Source organism: Mesoplodon bidens (genome assembly GCF_964165515.1).
Source record: "Mesoplodon bidens genome assembly, chromosome: 6".
NCBI lineage: Eukaryota > Metazoa > Chordata > Mammalia > Artiodactyla > Ziphiidae > Mesoplodon > Mesoplodon bidens.
This window is the reverse complement of record NC_138162.1, coordinates 13,046,227-13,068,221: the sequence shown is the minus strand read 5'-3', so window position 1 is coordinate 13,068,221 and position 21,995 is coordinate 13,046,227. Positions and strand designations below refer to the sequence as shown.

The 21,995-nt window shown below is 59.2% G+C and overlaps 1 protein-coding gene across 17 annotated transcripts in view; it reads left to right on the top strand.

Annotated features, from left to right (window-relative positions):
- DAB2IP (DAB2 interacting protein) overlaps positions 1-21,995 on the top strand; it is a 195,897-nt gene that overhangs the window by 169,853 nt on the left and 4,049 nt on the right. For 11 of the 17 annotated variants that reach the window (XM_081237971.1, XM_081237968.1, XM_081237961.1 and 8 more), the window contains 9 exons: positions 518-1,072; positions 4,139-4,283; positions 4,373-4,517; positions 7,193-7,429; positions 9,112-9,313; positions 11,206-11,384; positions 13,437-14,307; positions 14,952-15,104; positions 17,282-17,478. In XM_081237971.1, the coding sequence (XP_081094097.1) occupies positions 518-1,072; positions 4,139-4,283; positions 4,373-4,517; positions 7,193-7,429; positions 9,112-9,313; positions 11,206-11,384; positions 13,437-14,307; positions 14,952-15,104; positions 17,282-17,478 (2,684 nt within the window). The remainder of the gene's footprint in view (positions 1-517; positions 1,073-4,138; positions 4,284-4,372; positions 4,518-7,192; positions 7,430-9,111; positions 9,314-11,205; positions 11,385-13,436; positions 14,308-14,951; positions 15,105-17,281; positions 17,479-21,995) is intronic. The other 6 variants (XM_081237972.1, XM_081237969.1, XM_081237967.1 and 3 more) reach the window with 3 other exon arrangements.

The following is a 21,995-nucleotide window of genomic DNA, read 5'->3' as shown; positions in this document are numbered from 1 at the left end:
TGGCCCAGGCTGGTGCCCTCCTGTGTTCCTACTGCCCCCAGGCTTCTCCCGGCAGGTTCCTGGGACTCCGACTGTAATCACTTGCTTCTGTGTCTGCCTCCCTGGCCAGCTTGGCCTGGGCTGAGTCCTGGTCGCCATGACATTACTAAGGAAGGGCCTTAGTGATGGTCTTACCTCTAAGTGACTTTGCAGACCAGCAAACTACAGGGGAGCCAGTAAACGGCTGCCGTGTGCCAGGCATTGTGCTAGCCTCTTACTTGCTCTGTACTCGGTTTTAACTCCCAAGGGAATAGAAAAGGGAGTTGAGGCTTAGATGGTCATTTGCCCACGGTCAGTGAGCTAGGGCGAGGGAGAGCAGAGATCCAGCCCCATAGCCCCACAGCCGTCAGACTCCAGAGCTGTCCCTCGCCCAGGGCCCAGTCCCTCCCGGTTCCAAGAGCTCTTCCCCGCTACGGGCTGGGCGATGGGCAGGCGGCTGGGCCCCCAGTCACCACGGTCCCCCTGTGCGTGTGTGCAGGACAACAGCCGGCGTGTGGAGCACATCCTGAAGCTGTGGGTGATCGAGGCCAAGGACCTGCCAGCCAAGAAGAAGTACCTGTGCGAGCTGTGCCTGGACGACGTGCTGTACGCACGCACCACGGGCAAGCTCAAGACTGACAACGTCTTTTGGGGCGAGCACTTCGAGTTCCACAACCTGCCGCCCCTGCGCACCGTCACCGTCCACCTGTACCGCGAGACAGACAAGAAGAAGAAGAAGGAACGCAACAGCTACCTGGGCCTGGTGAGCCTGCCCGCCGCCTCCGTGGCCGGGCGGCAGTTCGTGGAGAAGTGGTACCCGGTGGTGACGCCCAACCCCAAGAGCGGCAAGGGCCCCGGGCCCATGATCCGCATCAAGGCGCGCTACCAGACCATCACCATCCTGCCCATGGAGATGTACAAGGAGTTTGCCGAGCACATCACCAACCACTACCTGGGGCTCTGCGCCGCCCTCGAGCCCATCCTTAGCGCCAAGACCAAGGAGGAGATGGCATCGGCCCTGGTGCACATCCTGCAGAGCACGGGCAAGGTGAAGGTAGGTGTGTGGGCCTCAGGTGGCCCCGTGGGAGGCTGGGTGACGTGCTGGATTACCTACTGGTCCCCATGTCCCCGTCATGGATTTCAGCTCTGGTGGAGGCACTGGTCACAGCCAGGTGAGTTCCCTAAACCCAAGAGCTGCATTGTGGAGGGTGGGGACCTCGTGCTCCTTCGCCGTGGTTGGAGCTGATCACAGAGGCGGGTATGGAGCCCGTGGACCGGAGCACACCTTGCAGTGAGGAAATGGGTTTAGGGACTTCTCCCACTGCCCCAGAGGGCTGGCCCCTCCCTGAGGCTCGAGGCGAGCAGGCCACAAGGCCCATCTCTGCCGGCACATGGGTCCCAGCGACCCAGACACACACGTCCAATGAGGTGTTGAGTTTGGGACACATCCCAACAGGTGACCGCCAGGGTGCAGGCCGCTGTCCGAGCCCCAGACTCCCCCATCACTCCCAATTCACACACATGGGACACACAGTCACTATTGCAGCCGTCTGTTTGATGGGCAGCCCGCCATGGCTACAGCCATCCCCAGCTCCAGAGTCCCCAGAAACAGAGCTCGTCTAAAGCCCTCCAGCAGGCCCTACTTCAGGGCTGGAGGGGCCCCGATCTTCTCGCCGCCTTTCACCTGCCTCTCCCTGCCAGGCCACAACCTCAGCCCCACCCACCTGGCTTTGGAGACAGGTAGGCTCCTTCTGGAAGGCTCCACACACCTACCTGCCCATCGCAGTGGAGTGTGGTTCTGTGGGCCTCGAGGGCACACCTCCCCCTCTCCACCTTGCCCCCTCCCTTGGGTGCAGTGGAGAAGGGCTGGACGTGGGGTCCATCCACACTGCAGAGGCCTTGCGTGCTGGCCCAGGGAGCTGGGCCTCTGCCCTCTGGACGTGGTGTGGTTTGCGGCCTGTGGTGGGGGTGAGGGACTGCCCTAGTCAAGGTCCTGAGCCCTCAGCCTGGGCTCGGGGAAGACACGGGTGCGGCTGGGCCTCAGGTCTGCAGGCAGAGCCCAGGGCACGTACTCCATCGAGGCCCTTATCCTCTATTTGTTCCCGGAAGGCCCTGGCCTCCTTTGGGCCCTTCAGAGCCCCTGCCTGTTGGGCTCATGGTGTGGGACCAATGCAGGACCAGGGAAGGGCGCTTTCCTGGCATGGGCCCCGTGGGGGCCGGCACTCCGTTCCTCCGCGTTGTTGGACCACCTTCCCCTGCCCCCAGCCTCCGAGCTGCCTGGGCAAGGCTGCATGTGGGACCGTCTCTTAATTTCTTGGTTAGCAGGGGGAAGGGGGCTAGAAACTCAGTGACTGGAAGCCCTGCCTCCAGAGGGAGATCAGGGAGGCGGCAGGGGCCGGAGCAGCATCCTCTCTGCTTCTGTGTCTGTCCTTTCAGTAAGTGGCCCCCAAGGGCTGGGCTGGCCTGGGAGTCCGAGTCCGATCTGAAGGGACCTTTGCCCTCAGACTCACAGCTGAGACAGGAGAATCAGGGTGCTCATTGTGGAAGGAGGTGGAAGCCAGGGCTCCAGCCCCCCAGTGGGCCCTTAGGTGGGGAGGACAGTAGGTGGAAGGATAGGAAGTAACTCGGGATGCTGGGGTGACGTTCGTCTGAATTCTGACCACTTCGGCACTGATGGGTGCGATACCGCTCCAGAGCACGTGACGAGGGCCCTGCAGTCCTGGGGGAGGGCTGTGTGAGGGGGCACCTGGCATGTTCTGCTCCTTGCCGTCCCCACCTCCCCTTAGTGTGAGGGGAGGAACAGGGCCTGGAAACAAGAGACTCGGGCCAAATGTGGCCCAGGTAGCTGTGTGGCCTTGGACAGGTCCCTTTCCTGTTCTGTGCCTCTTCCCCCTTGTTGGGTCCTGGTTCTAAGCAGAGCCCCTCCTCTTCCCCACCTGGGCCTCGCACTTGCCCTAGGAGTTCAGGAAGCCCTGTGGGCATGAGCAGAGCCGTACACACAGTACTTACCTCTGCTGTCGTGTGTTCAGAGAGGGGGCCCTAGAGGTCACCTGTGGTCAGGAAGGGGTCCTCGGGCTGTGTGGTCCCTGGAGAGGCCAACTGCCAGTTCCCCCCAGCCCCTCCTGTCTCTCCATTGGCCAGCCAGCCAGGTCTCCGGGGCCCAGAGTTCGGTTCTGTATTTCAAGGGCCACTTGTGATTTCAGAGGGGCCCAGAGTTGTGCCCATCGGAGTGAGGAATTTCCAGAGCTCCAGAAGCCCTGGCCCACACTGGCCACTGCAGCCTCTGTGCAGGGCGGCCCCTGGCCGGACTGTCACCCTCCTCCGGGTCTCCGACTTCCTGCCTCCTGCCTGTCCTCCCCGCCATCCCCCAAGTCACAAGGCTGGCCGTGGGCGTGAGGAGGCGCAGGCTCCAGGGAGGAGTTTCCACCTGGATGATGCAGCAGGTTCATTGTGCAGCCTCCCTGCAGTCAGGAGGGAAGGCGTGGGCTCAGGCTCCCTCCTGGGGTCTGCCCGTGAAGCTGCGCCTGGGGCTGAGAGGCTCGTGGGCCGCCTTCCCGCCCAAGCCGAGGTCGGTGCTCTCTCCGCCTGAGCACTGGCTCACTGCCTTCCAGGGCAGCCGGACTGCCTCTGCCCCTCTCTCATCCCTGCCTGTGAGGCTGCACAGAACGAGCCCGTGTCTGGTGTGGGAGACCCCATCAGAGTAATGGGTGGACGGTGGCAGCTGCTTGTACGAAGGGGAGAGGGCAGCCCATCTGTCCTCTTCGACACTGATGGCACTGGGCGGGGGAGTTCCGCTCCCGTCACCCCCCCAGACCTGGGCAGGGCTGAGCAGGGATTTGAGTCCCACGGGTCCAGCTGTGATACAGGGGCCCATGGCTCCATGCAGCATGCTCTTGCATCCCTGATCCGGTACCCAGCTCTGATGTGGCCATGGCTAGACGTCTCCCCTCACCAGGCTGCCCTGCCCTCACTCCCAGGCAGCCCCCACCAGTGGGTACCAGTAGCTTGGCAATGGAGCAGCCTCAAGGAGCAGGGGCTCCTGGCCAGGGTGCAGGTCTGGAACCCTAGGGTCCTACCTGCCGAGTCTGCTCAGGTCCACTCTCCTCACCTGGCTCCACAGGACTTCCTGACAGACCTGATGATGTCGGAGGTGGACCGCTGTGGAGACAACGAGCACCTCATCTTCCGGGAGAACACACTGGCCACCAAGGCCATCGAGGAGTACCTCAAGCTGGTGGGCCAGAAGTACCTGCAGGACGCACTAGGTAGGGGGTGCGGGCCTGCAGGGGGCAGAGGGCAGAGGCGGGGCAGGCTCGCCAGGTCCTCACTGCCCCCTCCTGCCCTCTGGCCGCAGGGGAGTTCATCAAAGCGCTGTACGAGTCGGATGAGAACTGTGAAGTGGACCCGAGCAAGTGCTCAGCCGCTGACCTCCCCGAGCACCAGGGCAACCTCAAGATGTGCTGCGAGCTGGCCTTCTGCAAGATCATCAACTCCTACTGGTCAGTGCTGCCTCCGTGCCCTTCTCGGCCTCAGCTGCCCAGGGCCCCCCACCCCTAGGTCTCCCCTGTCCTTCTGTGTAGGCGCCTACAGAGTGCTGGGCTTTGTTCCCTCCGGACAGCTCTGTGAGGGGCTCTCCTCCATCATCCCTGACTCACGGACGGGAGAGCTGAGGTTTAATAAGGAGAGGAGAGGGGACACGCCCGCACCTCACACGGCCTCAGAGCGGGGCTCTGGGATTGGAAGCCACCCTCTGCCTGACCCCGCTGAGTCTTGCTGGGCTGCCAGGCCCCCGTCCTGGTCCTCTCTGGGCTCTCAGACATAAGCAGTGTTCCAGAGTATATATGCAGGACGTGGTTTGTGCAGTGGTGAGGATTTGGACCTGGCAGTCCATCGCACATGCTTAACAGTGGGCACCAGCTGGTGCTGTTGTAGGTGCTGGGGCTGCCCACGGAGCCAGACTGACAAGGCCCCGCTTGGGCACCCACCTGGGGTGGGTGGATGGCTTCACCTGGGACCCGTCACCTGTCCGTAGGAGCTGGTGCTCACTTCACAGGCTTGTGATCAGGCCCAGCAGGGGCCTGTGTGGGTGCCTGGACACCGGGTGGGCCGCCTCCTGGGGCTGTAGAGGACAAAGGAGGCGGACTGGGCTTTAACTGGGACAGAGGTCTGCGGGCTCCTGGCGGCCCCAGAAAGGAGCAGACGTGTGCTGGGTCGGCCGCTCGTACAGGACCGCGGTCAGGGCCAGAATCAGTCCCGGGGCCGCTGAGGAGCGCTAGCCCAGCCCCAAGGCTAGCGTCCCAGGCACGTATGTCTGGTGGCGGCTGACCTGGTGCCGAGTACAGCCTCGTCACTGTCCAGGGGACCGTGCCACCAGCCCCGAGCAGTGGGTTTATTTTCACACTGGAGGAGCTGCCAAGGTTTCCTCCTCGGTCACTGCTGCAGCTCAGGACCTGCATCCCGTCCCCACCCAGGTCACTCTCCTGACCCCATTCCCACCCCCCGACCCCCAGCCATACTTTCCTCCTTTCTTTGATCATGTTCTTTCCCGGCCTGGCCTGTATCTGGCTCCCCTCTGCAGCCCTCCTTCAGGTCACCGCATATGGTCGGCTCCCCTCTCCTGGGCACCCTCGCTCACAGCCCCGCTCCCATCAGCGTACCTGATTGTCCCTGTGTCCAGGTCCGTTTCCTGCACACACACCGTGAGCACCCTGGGGGCAGGCAGACTCACTAGCTCGGGCCTGGGCGTACAGGAGGGCCCGGGAATGTTTTGCTGCTCCCAAAGGACAGGCAGAGGCAGGCCTGCTAGGTGAGCGACAGCCTTGGATCGGGGCAGAGGGAATGGCCAAAGCCAGTGGGGTGGGCGCCTCTGGCCCAGGTCCCTCTGGCCCAGCGCTACACAGGGTGCTCACCTGGGGCCAACCTGGCCACTTGCGCTGAGCTGAAAATGGACCCTGGCACCAGGGGAAGAGGGGCAGCCAGAGAGCCTGAGCTCTGGAACACACTCCCCACCCTTGGGCTAGGCTGTGTGTTCACCCTCTGCCCCCCTCGTCCCAGGGCCGACCGGGTGTCGGACACAGGGAAACATACCCGTGGACAATGATTTTCTATTTCCTCTTTCTGGCGTTTGTAGAGGCCCAGGGGCACCTCTCAGTTCTGAACAAGGCTGTTGATAGATGTTATCACTCAACGCCTGCCCCCTGCCCAGTCCTGTGCCAGGTACTTCAGGGGCCAGGACTAAAGGTCACCTGCCCTCACTTCCTCTCTAGCCATGTCCTTGTTGGTTCAGCTACATTCACTGCCAGAGTCTGCTGGGTGCTGGGCTTGTTGGGCAGAAGCTTTTCAAGCTGATCAAAGCCTCTTGAAGTCTTGGGGGGTCCCAGCCTTAAGATGGCTCTGTGAGCTCGGCAGGGCAGGCCTTGTTCTTAGTGTGAGAGTGAGGACACCGAAGCCCGGGGAGGGCCAGGCCCTGGGTCAGAGCACCCTGAGCTAGTGACAGAGCCAGGTGTACTCTGGCTTCAGGGAGCACCCATCTTCTAGGGTGAAAAGATAGGAAGGCTACTTAAAGCTTGGCCCGGTGGGGCCTCCCTGTGGCAGGGTGGGGACGCCCAGAGGAGATAGCCCCCAGCTGGGTGCCGGGAACGCTGCGTACACTCACCGGGTCCGCCTGGGGAGGCCACTGCCTCCATTTCCCTCCCCACTGAGAAAGTGGGGAGCCGTGTCCTTACCCTGTGGTTAGGATCCCCCCATCTTCTTGATCACACCGAACTCTGCTGAAAACCTCTAATTCTATAACGTTATTTGAGCGAAGGGAGTAAGTCTCAAAAGGCAGGGATGGGAACCAAGGAGCGGTGGTCTGTTCCTACTGTGTTTTCCTGACTCTCCCCTAGACCCTGATGCCTGCCATGTGGGGAGGGGGGTGAAGCCCTCTGGGAGCTCACCGCCGGCTCCCCCGTGCCTGTGTCCCATCCCACTCAGCCCCTCGGGGAGAGATCCACCTGACTGCGGCCTGGGCGTCCCTGCTCCTGTGCCTGCCCTGTGCCGGCTCACACAGCCCTCATGGTGGAGCAGGGCTGGAACTCGGTTCCACTGGACCCAGAACCGGGTCCCTGCTCTGCCCCCTCCGCTCCCGGCGCCCTGCCTGACGGCCAGTCCCCCCTCGTGTGTCCCGGTGCAGTGTCTTCCCGCGGGAGCTGAAGGAGGTGTTCGCCTCGTGGCGGCAAGAGTGCAGCAGCCGCGGGCGGCCGGACATCAGCGAGCGGCTCATCAGCGCCTCCCTGTTCCTGCGCTTCCTCTGCCCGGCCATCATGTCGCCCTCACTCTTCAACCTGCTGCAGGAGTACCCCGATGACCGCACCGCCCGCACGCTCACCCTCATCGCCAAGGTCACCCAGAACCTGGCCAACTTCGCCAAGTGAGTGCCATGTCCCCCGACGGCAGGGTCCGTGGCGCAGGGTCTGCCCCAGAGCTGGGCTGTGCGACAGGCCAGTCCCTGCCGTCCTCAGTCCTTCCCCGCACCCCAGCTCCCCCACTGAACGGACATGCCGCTGTGGTATGTTTCCGTAGAAGAAAACAAGGTATTTTTTCCTTCTGCTTCTTTTTATTTATTTATTTTTGTGATATGCGGGCCTCTCACTGTTGTGGCCTCTCCCGTTGCGGAGCACAGGCTCCGGACGCGCAGGCTCAGCGGCCATGGCTCACGGGCCCAGCCGCTCCGCGGCATGTGGGATCTTCCCGGACCGGGGCACGAACCCGTGTCCCCTGCATCGGCAGGTGGACTCTCAACCACTGCGCCACCAGGAAAGCCCCCTTCTGCTTCTTTGAATGAACATTTTATCGTAAGGATTCTCCCGTGTACTTACCATTCATACCCTTGGTTTTGAAATGAGTGACTAATATGCCTTTGAGGGACAAGGGCCTGTGTCTCCTGAAGCCGACCCCTGTGGTTGGGCACCCGGCTTGTTTCAGATTGTCCTTACCTAAGGCTGCCGAGGGCGTCTTTACTAGTGAAGCACTTCAGTGTTCTCGCTGTACTTCAGAGGGAGTGGGTGGAAACGGAAGGGCTGGGTCATCAAGGCGCTCTCAGGAGGTGTGGATGGAGCCCCCCTCTGGGCCTCCTCTGGGCCCTGCCCGCCCTCCGGGAGACAGCCCTACAGCAGGGGAGAGAGCGGGTGGACGTGGGCACACGGCCTCGCCCGAGGGCCCTGCGCTTGTTGGGAGAGGAGAGAGGGAGGCTTCCTAGGAGACGTTCTCTCCGAGCTGCGTGTCAGGGTGAAGAGCAGAGGGGCAGGCCCGGGAGGGACCAGGCACTGTGCAGTCCCTGAACCATCAAGTGCCCGGCGGGGGGAGGTGGGAGATGAGACCCAAGAGGAAAGCAGGGACTTTTGAAGGCCAGGCAGGGCCTTGGAGCAACGGAGAGGGTGAGAGTCCTGCAGAGTTCAGCCTGGCAGCAGTGGGGCCGGGGGATGGAGGGGGTGGGACTGGCAGGCGAGAGGCTGGGAGGAGAGCGAAGTCACGCTTCTGGTAACGGCAAAGGGGTGGAAGTATTGGGCCCGGGAGGTGGCGATGCTGGAGGCACTGCTGCGAGGTCTCGGGGTGATTAGAAGGTAAGGTCAGCAGCCTGGCCGGTGGTGGGGGAGGCGCGGGGGGCGCTGACCACGGCCGGGCTCCTCGCGCAGCTCTCTGCTGGGTGGTGGCGTCTCCCCTTGGGGCAGGGGGCCCCAGAGGAGGGCGCAGGTTCGGGGTGCCGGAGATGACCGCAGACCTGGCCAAGCTGAGGACGAAGGGGGAGGTGCCCGTGGCAGAATGTGTCTGAAAGCTCAGCAGAGAGACCTGGCCGGGCATGGATGGAGAGTCGTCTGCGCACCAGGCCATTGCCATGTGGGGGAAAAGAGGAAGGAGATTGTGACCGGCAGTGAATGGGGAGTGAGGGCCACGGAACCTTCCAGGTCCTGTGAGAAAAGGCCCAGAAAGGGTCTCTAGCCTTAGCCATGAGGACCCTGAGCCAGAGTGGACTGGCTGGCTGGGGAGGAGTACGTGGCAAGGGGGGGCTCCTAGGCGGGGCCCAGGGCACTCACCCCATCTGCTTGGCTCCAGGTTTGGTAGCAAGGAGGAGTACATGTCGTTCATGAACCAGTTCCTGGAGCACGAGTGGACCAACATGCAGCGCTTCCTGCTGGAGATCTCCAATCCCGAGACCATCTCCAACACGGCCGGCTTCGAGGGCTACATCGACCTGGGCCGCGAGCTCTCCAGCCTGCACTCGCTGCTCTGGGAGGCCGTCAGCCAGCTGGAGCAGGTGCCTGTGCACCGGGCCGCAGTGGGGCGGAGGGCGGGCCGAAGGCCACCAGAGCTGCTTCAGGCCGCTCCAGCTCCCAGACTAGCCAGGGGCTCAGAGGGTTCGCCTGTGTGGTGCGGATCGGCAGCCCTGCCGGGCGCTGGAGCCCGAGGGTCCAGCCCAGGCCCTGTCAGCATGCGCTGGGGATCTCGGGGCCCACTTCCTCAGTGGGGAGCGTCACGTTCACGTGGCAGCCCCTGCCCAGGGGAGCCCACTCTGGGTACTGGGGCTTCGGCTGTGCCTCCACACACTTGGTATTGAGTGGATGGAGTCCACTGCTGAGGGGGTGTGCCCCCTACCTCCGAGAAGTGTGGTCAGGTTTAGTTGCTTCTCTGAAAATGTCCTTGCTCTGAGTTTTAAGGGCACCGATATGAAAAAGAAGACTGAAGATGCCACACCTCCACATGTCAGGCAGGAAGTTGCAAACCTTTCCAGAATTGCCCTTGGCCATCAGTTGAAACGCTTATTCCCTAGACATCTCTGACATTGCTGCAGCCACGGTGGCCTGGGTTCCACTGTCCCCAGCAGCCCCAGCTCGCACAGTGAGCAGGTTCTTGGCAGCAAGGGCTGGGCCTGCCAGGATCCACTTCCAGAACATCTGCTTTCCAGGGCTCTGAGAGACCATCTTACAAAAGTAGCTACTGCTGAACCAGGACTGGAAGGCCTTCCTACTCCTGTCCCATCCCCAGGGGTGACCACTCAGGGCGCTCTGGTGTGTAGCCTTCTAGATACATCTGTGCATGTGTTAAGTACACACACAGGCAAAGTCCTTTCCCTTTTTGTTAAAGTGAGAACTTTGCGTGCAGTGCCGCATGCATTTCTCACTCCTCCGTCATCGGCATCTTTTCGTGACAGTACACGCCACACCACCACTGTGACCTTTCTAATGGCACAGACTGTCCTGTCACGTGACTGCACTGTTTAGTTTATTGGACGCTCTGATTAGGCCCAGCTTTTCACTACAAACAGATGCTGTTGCAGTCATTTCTGCTCCTTTATGTCCGTTGCCCTTTGGTTCCGAGAGACCCAGGAGGGAGAAATGGAAATGCGGGCCAAGGCCCTCTCTCCCTCCACTGCTGCCAACACTATTCAGTCTACGGCCACCACTTAACTGAGCGCCTGTGCCCTGCCACCGTCTTCCATGTCTGCGCAAGCAGGCGGGAGCTACAGAAGTTGCGGCAGGATTGAAAGTCGAGCTGTTTGCCGCTCACGTCTCTTCTCTGTTGACTACACGAGTTTTCACACTTTCTTTTTGCACAAAGCCCTAGATGGAAGCTGGGGCATAAGCCAGGGGAAGGCAGAGTCCCGTGTCCCCAGCCCGGAACGCTTAGCACCATCGGTCTAAACCAGGATAGCGAGGTTTAGCAAGCCCGGACGCCACTGTCTGCCTGACATGCGTGTGGTGGTGCCTGCCTGGTGCCTGGGCCGTTGCCCCTGGGGCTCAGGTGTCAGAGTGGGTCAGGGCCCAGCCCATCCTGTGGAGTAGATGACGTGGGAGGAAGCCATCCCCGAAGCCTCTCAGGTGGGGAAGGTCCAGGATTCCGTGTGGCCTGTCCTCTCTGTTGGGGAACTGAGGTAGGACAGACTGGGGTGAAAGGCTTGGACTAGGTTAGCGTTTCTCCCTGTGGGCCTCGCACCCTGTCCCAGAGATATGTGGGGAGCTGGTAAAAACGTCATCTGCGATTTCTGGGCTCCCTACCGCATCCCAGACCTGCCGGATCTGACCTGCACGGGAGGGCGGGCCTGCATTTCTGACTGGCTCCTTAGAGGTTTTGAACACAGTGGCTACAACGCACTTGGCCTCCACAGGCAGCCCCAGTGGGTCACACCTGCCTCTTGCTGTGTTTTTGCAGAGCATTGTATCCAAACTGGGGCCTCTGCCTCGAATCCTGAGGGACGTGCACACAGCACTGAGTGCCCCAGGCAGTGGGCAGCTTGCGGGGACCAACGACTTGGCCTCTACGCCAGGCTCTGCCAGCAGCAGCATCTCAGCGGGTCTGCAGAAGATGGTGATCGAGAACGACGTCTCCGGGTAAGAGCCGCCAGGCATGCTGGGTGTTGCGGGGTTCAGACAAGGTGCAGCCACCTGCAGTCTCATTTGGGGTGGAAGATACCTACGCTGGTGTTTATAAAACAAGCTGAATGAGACTCAAGTGTGTGTTTCAGGCCCTAAGTCGTGAAGTTCTATTTGGGAAAAATCAGGAAAGGCTTCTTGGAGGAGGTAGTGCTATAGTTTGGAGCTCAGGGAAAAGTAATACTTCCATTGGTGGAAAAGGCGTTCTAGGCAGAGGGACTAGCACAGACAAAGGCCTGGGGAAAGACAGCCCATCTTTTGTTGAAGAACAGTTACTGGTCCCAAACACTTCCACATCCCTGGGTTGTATGTGTTTCCTGGTATTTCCTGGACCTGAATCAGAATCTCCAGAAGTGACACTCCAGGGTGTGTGTTTTCAGGAGGAGCTCAGGTGACTCTGTAAGGCTTAGAGACTGGGAGCCTGGGAAATTAGAGAGAGGCTGAGGCCCAGCTCTTGCTCTGAGCCCCCAGCCCTGGGACGAGTGCCCAGTAAATAAAACACAGTGGAGGGGGAGGCAAAGTGTTCTCTGAGTGATGACATCAAAATGAGGACCTTGGCATTGACAGTGAAGTATTTATGCCGCATTTGTACACCCCCCTCCTCTACCAGGGCCATCTTGGACCAGCTAGTGAGGATGAGGCTGGAGCAGCAGGGTTGGGAGCCCTCTGGTCCTGAAATGGTGGTGGCAGCAGGCTTTTAGCAGGCGAGGGCGTTGAGATCAAGGACCTGGGGGTGTGGTGCGAGGGACTGGAGGCCCGGGGGGAGGCGGGAGATGCAGAGACCTTGATGCGCCTTCTCGGGTCCCTCTAAGTCTTGAGGGGCCGTTCATACAGTCTTCCAAGCGAGGCAAAGCAGAGATTCAGGTGGGGAACACACCTTAGCCGAGTGGTGGCTCGAGAGGTGTCCGGGCACGTGGGTTCTCAGGAGACCTGACCTGGGCGTGTGGAAGGACGACGGCCCAGGCCCATGGCTGGTCTGGGTTTCTCCCGGCACCGCCTGCTGCCCTCGTCCACTTCTTCTCGGCCCACAAGTGCTGTGGCCCTGAGTGGCCGCTGCCTGCCCTGCCTAAGTCCCATCACCTGGGACTTGGCACTTCCTCACCATCCCGGGCTAAGCCAACTCCTTTCTAAGCCCATGTTGAACCCCCAAGTTGTTGCTGCCTCTAGCCCACTCAGAGCCCTGTTCACCTCCTGCATTCTTCCCTCCAAAGCCCACCTGGCTTTGTGCCTCCTTCCAAGGAGTTGGCTTCCAGGGAGGGGCCAGGGAGAGTCTGGGAGTCCGGGATGGCGGTGAGGGTATGGCCTGCCACGGCAGGTGCAGGCCCTCCCCGCCTGAGTCATGCCCGGAGGAGCCGCCTCTGATTCCTTGTTTCTGCCGGAAGCGCCAGCCCCCGCCTGCCAGTCAGACCGGGGTGGCTGCAGGTGGAGGCTCCTCTCAGCACAGGCCCCCACCCAGTTACCAGTGTGACTAGGAACGCGAGGGAAGAGGCAGTGGGAGCCCCCGTGGCTTTGCAGCCCTAGTTCTCAGTGCAGGACCCTTGGATAGCAGAGAGCCACTGCGTCGTGGGTTTGGATTTAGTCAGAGGAATTTTCCAGAACACTTCAGGCCCCAGAACCTACTGTCCCAAGATGCAGCTGAGCAGGGAGAGGGCCTGCCAGGCAGCCTGGCCTGACACTGGGAGCGCGGGTCCCTAGTGCAGAGGTTCCGTGCAGGAGCAGTCGTCAGCCCCTCGCCCTCGTGGTGGCTTCTTCCAGGGTCAGCTGCCCGGGCTGTGGTTTGGTTTTGCAGCTGGGCCCCGGGGCCCCGGGACTCTCCCACGCTCGCTGCCCCCCGCACCTCCTCCCCTCCCCCGCCTTCCCTCTTCTCCCCGCCCCACCTTCCCCCCACCCTGGCTCAGGCCGCCGGGTGGGCGGCAGGTTGGCGGGGGCTCTCGGTTGGGACCCGCCTTGGCCGCATTCACAGTTCTTCTCTTCCCCCTTCTTTCCCTGTGTGTGCTTGTCTCCCTGCAGTCTGATAGATTTCACCCGGTTACCGTCTCCAACCCCCGAAAACAAGGACTTGTTTTTTGTCACAAGGTCCTCCGGGGTCCAGCCCTCACCTGCCCGCAGCTCGAGTTACTCGGAAGCCAACGAGCCTGATCTTCAGATGGCCAACGGTGGCAAGAGCCTGTCCATGGTGGACCTCCAGGATACCCGCGCGCTGGACGGGGAGGCGGGCTCCCCGGCGGGCCCCGACGCCCTCGCCGTCGACGGGCAGGCGCCTGCAGCTCAGCTGGTGGCCGGGTGGCCGGCCCGGGTGGCCCCAGTGAGCCTGGCAGGGCTGGCCACGGTGCGGCGGGCAGGCCAGACGCCGACCACAGCGGGCACCTCGGAGGGCGCGCCGGGCCGGCCCCAGCTGTTGGCGCCGCTCTCCTTCCAGAACCCTGTGTACCAGATGGCGGCCGGCCTGCCGCTGTCGCCCCGTGGCCTTGGCGACTCGGGCTCCGAGGGCCACAGCTCCTTGAGCTCCCACAGCAACAGCGAGGAGCTGGCAGCTGCCGCCAAGCTGGGAAGTTTCAGCAGCAGCACCGCCGGGGAGCTGGCGCGGCGTCAGGTGTCGCTGACTGAGAAGGGCGGGCAGCCCCCGGGGCCGCGGCAGAACAGCGCCGGCCCCCAGCGGAGGATCGACCAGCCGCCGCCCCCGCCCCCGCCACCGCCTCCCGCGCCCCGCGGCCGGACGCCACCCACCCTGCTGAGCACCCTGCAGTACCCGCGGCCCTCAAGCGGGACCCTGGCGTCGGCCTCGCCCGACTGGGCTGGCCCCGGAGCCCGGCTGCGGCAACAGTCCTCCTCCTCTAAGGGCGACAGCCCCGAGCTGAAGCCTCGCGCGGTGCACAAGCAGGTCAGTGCTGCCGGGCTCCGGCGCCGGGGGGCGGCCTGACCCCGTGCTCTGCTGCTCCTCCTGGCCGTGTCATCGCCACCTGCACCCGCTGCCATCCCATGCTGAACGATGCCCCACTCGGCCCCATCCCACCAGCCTGCCCCCCTCCCCCCGGCCCCTCCCCTGGCCCCACTGGCCCCTGCCTGCGTCCTGTGAACCAGGGACACTGCGGCCCGGGGGTCCCTCTGCCAGTTCCCTCAGAGACAGCTGGGGTCAAGGAGGAAGAGGGAGGGGTCTGTCCATCTCCAGTTCCAAGCCTGTTAAAGCCTGACCCAGGATAGGAGTTGACATGGCCCCCAGGCCCCCTCCTGCTCTGAGCTGGCCTCCAGGGCTGTACACACAGTAGGGTAACAGATGTACTGTGGGCCGGACACTGACCTGCGGGGCCAGGTCCACTCGCTCTCACTTGGGCGGCAGAGAGCCACGCTCAGGAGGCCACCTGGGCTCTTGACTCTGCTTCAGGCTACCTGGAGTTGCCTGGGCCGGGGGCTGCATCAGACGTGCCCAGTCAGCTAAAGATTCCCTCTGAGCCACTTGTCCCTGGGGCTCACCCAAGGCCACCCCCACCCCTCCCTCCAGCCCCTCACAGCTGTGTTTCATCGCAGGGCCCTTCACCCGTGAGCCCCAATGCCCTGGACCGCACGGCCGCCTGGCTCTTGACCATGAACGCGCAGTTGTTAGAAGACGAGGGCCTGGGCCCAGACCCCCCCCACAGGGATAGGCTAAGGAGTAAGGAAGAGGTCAGCCAAGCAGAAAAGGTAAAGCTGGACCCTCGCAGTTCGGGGCAGGGTGGGCTGCCTCCCCGAGGGGGCTGGCAGAATCCTCTCCCCTCGAGCCCTGAATTCACGGCGCTGCTTGTTCCCGCACATGGCCAGTCCCCTCTCAACCCCTGGGCCCACGTGAGGACAGCAGTCAGTGGAATTTGGAGGATTTAGCTTAAACCTGAGGTTTCCTACATGGGCTGCATGTGAGACCCACCCAGGAATTGTATTGAATCCAGACCCCAGGAGGCACCTTCCCTGAGTGACTGGGCAGCCGAGCTGCTGAGCATCTGGGACTTGAGGAGAATCCAGGACCTGGGGGGTCAGGGGTGCCAAAGAGGTGCATGGAGACCCTTGGGGGGAGCCTCACGCATGACGAGGCAGAGGCACGGGTCCTGGAGACAGCAGGGAGAGGCACCCCGGCCGGGCCCCCTCCACTCGGGATTGTGCCTGCCCCGCGGCCTGGCTTCCCCCAGTCCCCGTCTCCACCAGGGTCTGGGAGAGAGAGCCAGGGAGGGGTGATGTCAGATGGCTACCGAGATGTTTTCTTCTTTCCAGGGGAAAAATACTGGTCCTAAAACATCCAAATCCCACCCCCAGCGTACACCTAGTATTTGGGTGAGCAGTGTGGGGTGCTTCAGTTCTCCAAAATTCTTTCAGTTATTGTGGCAGCTGCCCTGGATCCATGGCCGATTCTCATCTCCTCCTGGAGGCCAAAGCCCAGGTTGACACAGGAGCAGTGCAAGGCCCCCCAGAACAGCAGCCACTTCCCCCACTCACCGTGGGTGCCCTCGCTCCTCTTGGCCCCAGGAAAGCCTATAGCAGCCTCTCAGGCGAGGGCATGGAGGGTGGGGTGTCCGCTCTCCCTCCCGCTGGCCTGGGGTCAGGTCCACGTCCATGCTGCATTCCGCCGCCTCCACCATCCCCTTGGTCCACTGCATCCACCTGCTTTCACCATTATTACGTGAACGGGACCAGGGGACATGGGGCACAGTGCTCCAAGAGCCAGAGTTTGGCTGGGGAGCAAGGAGGGCCAGCTGCACCCCAGGCTCCATGCGTGAGTCTGGGGCCAGGCTCTGTGCTTTTCTGAGACTCCCTTCCCATCTGTGAATTACAAGGAGTGCCTGAACGATTTCAAGGGTCAGGCTGCAGCTGGAGTATTCTCTTTCCTCACGCCTTGGCCCAGTGAGCTGCCGTTTCTCTTTTTCTTTGCCATTAACCCTCGCAGGCAAATCCTGGAGTTCCCTCGAGCTCCTTGGATACCTGGTCCTGCCTCTGTCAGGGAGGGCCCTCCCAACCCCGCTCTGCCCAGCTGTGCAGAAGACCTGGGATGGGGCTGTTTCTCCCAGAGCTGGGCTCTCCTCTGGGACAGTTAGATTTGCTGCCTCCTGGCCTGTGGGCTGTCCTTTGCTCATGAGTGAATTGCCTCCCGATGCCCGCGACTCAAGGAGAGGCCCTTCCTGCCTTCCGCATTCCCTGTATTCTCACAGCACCCAGCGCCCAACCTCTCCAGCCCCTTGATTCGGGTGTTGACCCTGCCTCGCTCTCTGCTCAGCTCGCACAGCCTCCCACTCACTGCTTCTCTTGCCGCTTTACACATCCCTCCTCCTCCCTAAAGGCCAAGGGTGCCGGGCTGAGTCAGGTCCAGAAAGCCCTAGACCACTTTGCCTTTAATCTCTTCCCCCGACTTCCTATGCGACTTGCCACGGCTTCAGGGTCAAATCGAGGCTGGGAGGCTAGGATCTCACCCCATCAATCAGTCACTGTACTCCCCATGTGGTTGGGTCATTTGCCTTCTGGGCCTCAGTGTCCCCTCCTGTAGAGCCCCCGTCTCTCAGAGCACCATCCTCTCCTTAATGTACCCGAGAGGTTTATAACTTTTGTTTATTATGAAAAGCTCAAGACCCTTACTCCTGAGATCTGGTTTGAGTCTTCATCTGCCTCATAGCTGTAGGTTGGGCTGGCGGGTGGGAGAGCCCCGGATGGGGGCCAGGCATTGAGTCTCACCGACCCCCTCTCCCTGGGCGTCTCCCCGCTGTGGGAAGAGGACTGAGGTGGTGATGGGCCCTGAGGCATTCCGAGCCGGGCTGCCTCCCATCCTGTGCCCCTGCCCGGGCTCATGAGGCTGTGCTCTCTGTCCTGGGTGCTGTGCCCGTGGCACGCTGCCCTCCTAGCAGGACCTGGCAGTGCTGCAGGACAAGTTGCGAATCTCCACCAAGAAGCTGGAGGAGTATGAGACCCTGTTCAAGTGCCAGGAGGAGACAACCCAGAAGCTGGTGCTGGAGTATCAGGCGCGGCTGGAGGAGGGCGAGGAGCGGCTGCGACGGCAGCAGGAGGACAAGGACCTCCAGATGAAGGGCATCATCAGCAGGTGAGGGCGGCCGGCCTGTTCCTGCTCGGAGCCCAGTTCTGGCCCCACGCGCAGAGGAGCGGACCTGTCCGCTGCCCTCCAGGAGGCCCCGGATCCGAGGGCGGGGCTGCTCAGCCGCAGGATGAGCCGAGTGTGGAGAGAGAAGCGTGTCCGAGGTGGTGGGGACAGTGTGGCCCAGGCCTGGAGGTGGGAGGTAGCCCGGAGTGTGGGGGGCCCACGTGGTGCAGTGTGTGTTGATGGCGGAATGTGAGGTTGGCCAAGGCAGCTGCAGAGGGCCTGGGCTCCCTGTAGGGAGTCATGTTTTCTTGGTGCGCACTCACAGGGGAGTTCAGAAGCTGGATGCAGGTGCCAGGAAAGACAGTGAGGGTCCAATCCGGGGCAGGAAAAGGAGTGAATGTCAGTTACATGCAGTGGGTGAGGGTGGGAGGGAAGAAGTGGCCAGAATGACTCCCGGATTTTTACCAAGAGCATCCAGGTGTGTCATGGTGCCAGTTACTGAGATGGGGACCTTTGGAAGAAGAGCAGTTTGGATGGGGAGGGAGAGAGATGATGCCAGTTTTGGATATGTTGAGTTTTAAGGTGCCTGTGGGTTATGCAGGAAGATTTCCAGGTGGACCATTGACTTTAGTGCTGACTCTCATGCTTCTTGGTGGCTTATTTTATTTCTGTGTTGATTCCCTTCTCTCTTCCACTCTGCCCACGGATAAAGTGGATACACCCTCCTGCATATCTGCAAGCAGGGAATACAGTCAAGGTGTAGCATTCAGACCAGCCCTCAGGGTCCCAGTCATGGAGTTTACTTCCTTATGATAGTACTACCAAGTGCAGGAGGAGGCAGTGTGGACTTGCAGCTTGTTTGTTCACATGGCCCAAGAGCCTGTCATCAGGATAGATTCAGCAGGTGTGCAGTAACCAGGACGTTCCCCCACCTGGCCTCATGCTCTGCCCACTGTAAAGATCCTTCCTTAATTCCTCCTGTTCAGACTATCTGTTTCTCTGCTTCTAATTATTGCTTGCTTGATTCACCTGTGGATTTCTTCTTTATAAAATGGTCAGCATGAGCAGAGGGCCTATCACCAGGGTGACTAGAAACCCACTGTTGACTGAACTTCCAGCTCTGCTCTTGGCTCACCTCATGTGTGTGGTTCCAGGAAAGGAAACACTTTTCATTTAACCACATTCTCATCTCATCTATTCTCTGAGAGGTGCACGCTCTCCTGAATTCAGTAACACATTTATTTCTACTAGCCAAGCCTGGTATTTCCTCCCTGCTGTACTCGTCAATTAAGTCAATTTGGTTGATAGTGTTGTTCAAGTCTTCTATATCCTTACTGGTTTTTCTCTGTACTTGTTTTCTATCAATTATTGAGAAAAGGATAATGAAGTTTCTAATCATAATTACAGATTTGTCTGTTTCTCCTTTCATTTCTATTGGTTTTTACTTTATGTTCACTGAAACTCTATTCTTAGACACATACACATTTAGGCTAGTTATGTGCTGTTGATCTCTTTATCATTATAAAATCATCTTCTTTATCCCTTGTAATATTCCTTGCTCTGAAATCTACTTTGTTTGATATTAGGACAGCTGCCCTAACTTTCTTTTGATTGGTATTAGCCTGGTATATCCTTTTTCATCCTATTTATACTTTTAACCCAATTATGTCCCTCATTATAAAGTGAGTTTCTGTTACAGACACCTTATTGTTCTTGCTTTTTATCTAATCTGACAGTTTTCTGCCTTTTAATTGGAATGTTTAGACTATTTACATTTAACGTAATTGTCCATACAATTACATTTAAACTTATTATCTTGCTACTTGTTTTCTATTTGTACCATCTGTTTTGTTCCTTTTCTTGCCCTCTTTTAGACTGAGTATTTTTTATGATTCCACTTTATCTCCTTTATTGGCATATTATCTGTATCTTGTTGTCACTTTAGGGCAGGGGTTAGAAACCTTCTGTAAAGGGGCAGATAATAAATGTTTAGACTTTGCAGGCGTGTCTGTCACAACTATGTAACTCTGCTGTTTTAGCAGAAGCATGTGCATGGTGTAGCTATTTACCAAAACTAGCAGTGGACCCAATTTTTCCCTTACCCAGGCTATAATAATAGGGACTCTGATAGTATCTTTTTCTTCTGGCTCATTTAGTTTTTTTTTCTTTATCATCGATTGCCAGCAATTTGATTATGAAGTGCCTTGACATGTTTTCTTCATGGGTTTGTTGAGCTCTTGGATCTGTGGGTGTGGAGTTCTGCCTCCTTAGTCTGTTTTCTGGGACTTTAATTGCATATACATTAGGCTGCTCTATGTTGTCCCACATCTTACTGATGCTCTGCTGTTTTCCTTTTTTCATCTTTCTTCTGTGTTTTATTTTAGATTGTTGCAGTGTCTTCAAATTCACTAATCGTTTCTTCTTAAGCATCTAATCTGCTGTTAATCCTATCCAGTATTTTTTCATTTCGGGTGTCGTATTTTTGCCTCTAAGTTTTCAGTTTTCTTTAAATCCCATCCATTTCTTTTCTCATCATGCTCATGCGTTCCTCTATTTTCTTGAACTTGTAGAATATATTTATAACAGTTGTATTAATGTCCTTGTCTACTGATTCTATCATCTGACATTTTATGAGTCTGTTTTTATTGCTTTTCTTCCTGGTCATGGGTTGGTTATGTTTTCCTACTTCTCTGCGTGCTTGGTGATTTGGGGTTGGATGCCAGACATTGTGATTTTTACGTAGCTGTTGGATGTGTTGTGTTTCTTTCAATATTTGGGGGCTTTGTTCTGGGACACAGTGACGTTAGAAGAAGCAGTCTGATTCTTTTGAGGCTCACTTTTAAGCTTCGTTGGGGTGGGTCCTGGACAGTCTTTAGCCTAGGCCTAATCTGGCTTCACTGTTGAGGACTTTCCTTCTGGGGATTCTACTTGATGCCTCCTGTGTTAGTATGCTTTTCCACACTGCCTAGAAGGATCATAAACTCTTCTTGGGGTTGTTTGTGTTCCAATGGCTCTTGCCCCAGCCTGGCTACTTTCTCACAAGCATGCAGAGCAGTCCTCAGCCAAAGCCCCAAGGGGACCCCTCAGGAGATAGGTAGAGTCCTCTCTGCATTTTCTCCTCTCTGGTACTGCCCCACAAAAGCTTTGCTCCCCCACCCTTCCATCCTCCCAGGGTCTCCTTGACTCCATGTGGTCACTTTTGCTTGCCGGGACATTGCCAGCAGTGGGCGGGGCTCGCTTCCTGTGTTCCCTTCTCTTAGGGGTTACTGTACTGTACTGCACTGCCTGCTTTTCAGTGTCTGGAAACCTTTTTTTCATATATTTTATCCAGTTTTCTAGTTTGGTTTTTTCTTACGGCAGGAGGTTCAAGCCAGTGCCTGTTATTCCACCACAGCTGGGAGCAGAAGTCTCTCCCCCTTCCTCCATTCCTCCCACTCCCCCTTCTTACAGGCTTTGCTCAGTGACGTACCTTCCTATGACAAGGAACCCCCTCTTGGCATGACCCCACAGCCCTTCCTCCTCAACCCCTGATCCCATTGGCTTTTCACGACAGCCCTCTGTGGTACCTGCCCCAGCACCGTTGACCTCCCTGTGCATCTACTGTGAAATGGACGAAGTGCTCGCCTGGGGGTTAGAGGCTCTGCTGCTCTGGAGAAGTGGTGCAGGTAGAGACAGAAATGAAGCAGTAGGTGAACTCCTCTGAGAAGAGTGTAGAGCAAGGAGAGTGGCCGGCTGAGGTAGAGCCCGGTGGAGCCCTGACAGCCTAGGGGCAGGCAGGACAAGGCCTCTGCAGAGCAGTGGCCTGGGAGCTAGGCTGCAAACCCAGAGAGTATGGGGTCTGAAAGCTGAAGGAAGAGAGGAGGATGGGAGTGATCCACAGCGACCGACGGGTACGTGAGAGACAAGCAGGACGAGACCTGAAGCGTCTCAGGGAGGGAGCAGCTGGCGACGGGCCCCCGCTGGCCCTAGTTCTGAGCTTCTGTGGATCGTGTTCCTCGCGTCTTCCCTGCTCATTACCCAGGCGGCAGACCTTGCTTGTCCTTCAGCTGTCCAGTGTGTCCACCCCCACCCCCAAGACAGCCAGCCACTTCCTGTTCTCCGTCCCCATGGCCCACAGGCTGCCCATTGCAGAGCATAGTTACCTTCTCCCTGCCTGTGTCCCTACTGCCTTGGGACTTCATCGTGCCACCTCGAGTGCCCGGCACAGCCTCAGTGAATACAGGGTGGGTGGAGAAAGCTCTAGAGCCTTGCAGGGCTTTTGTTTCCCACTCAAACCACAGGTCTTATGATGTTACACCACCTGCCTGGCTCTGGGGTGTGGTGAGGATCTAACACCCACTCCCGCCCCTGTGGCTCCTGGAAGAACATCAGGAAAGGGGCAGCCCCAGGGACTTCTGGGGATTTGGGAATAGAATCTGGGGCGGGTGGAGCATAAGGAAGGAGCAGGCTCAGCCTGTGTCAGGTGTTGGGGGCCGGCTGGAGGGCCTCTGTCCCAGGCAGGTGTGGGAAGTGAGTCTATG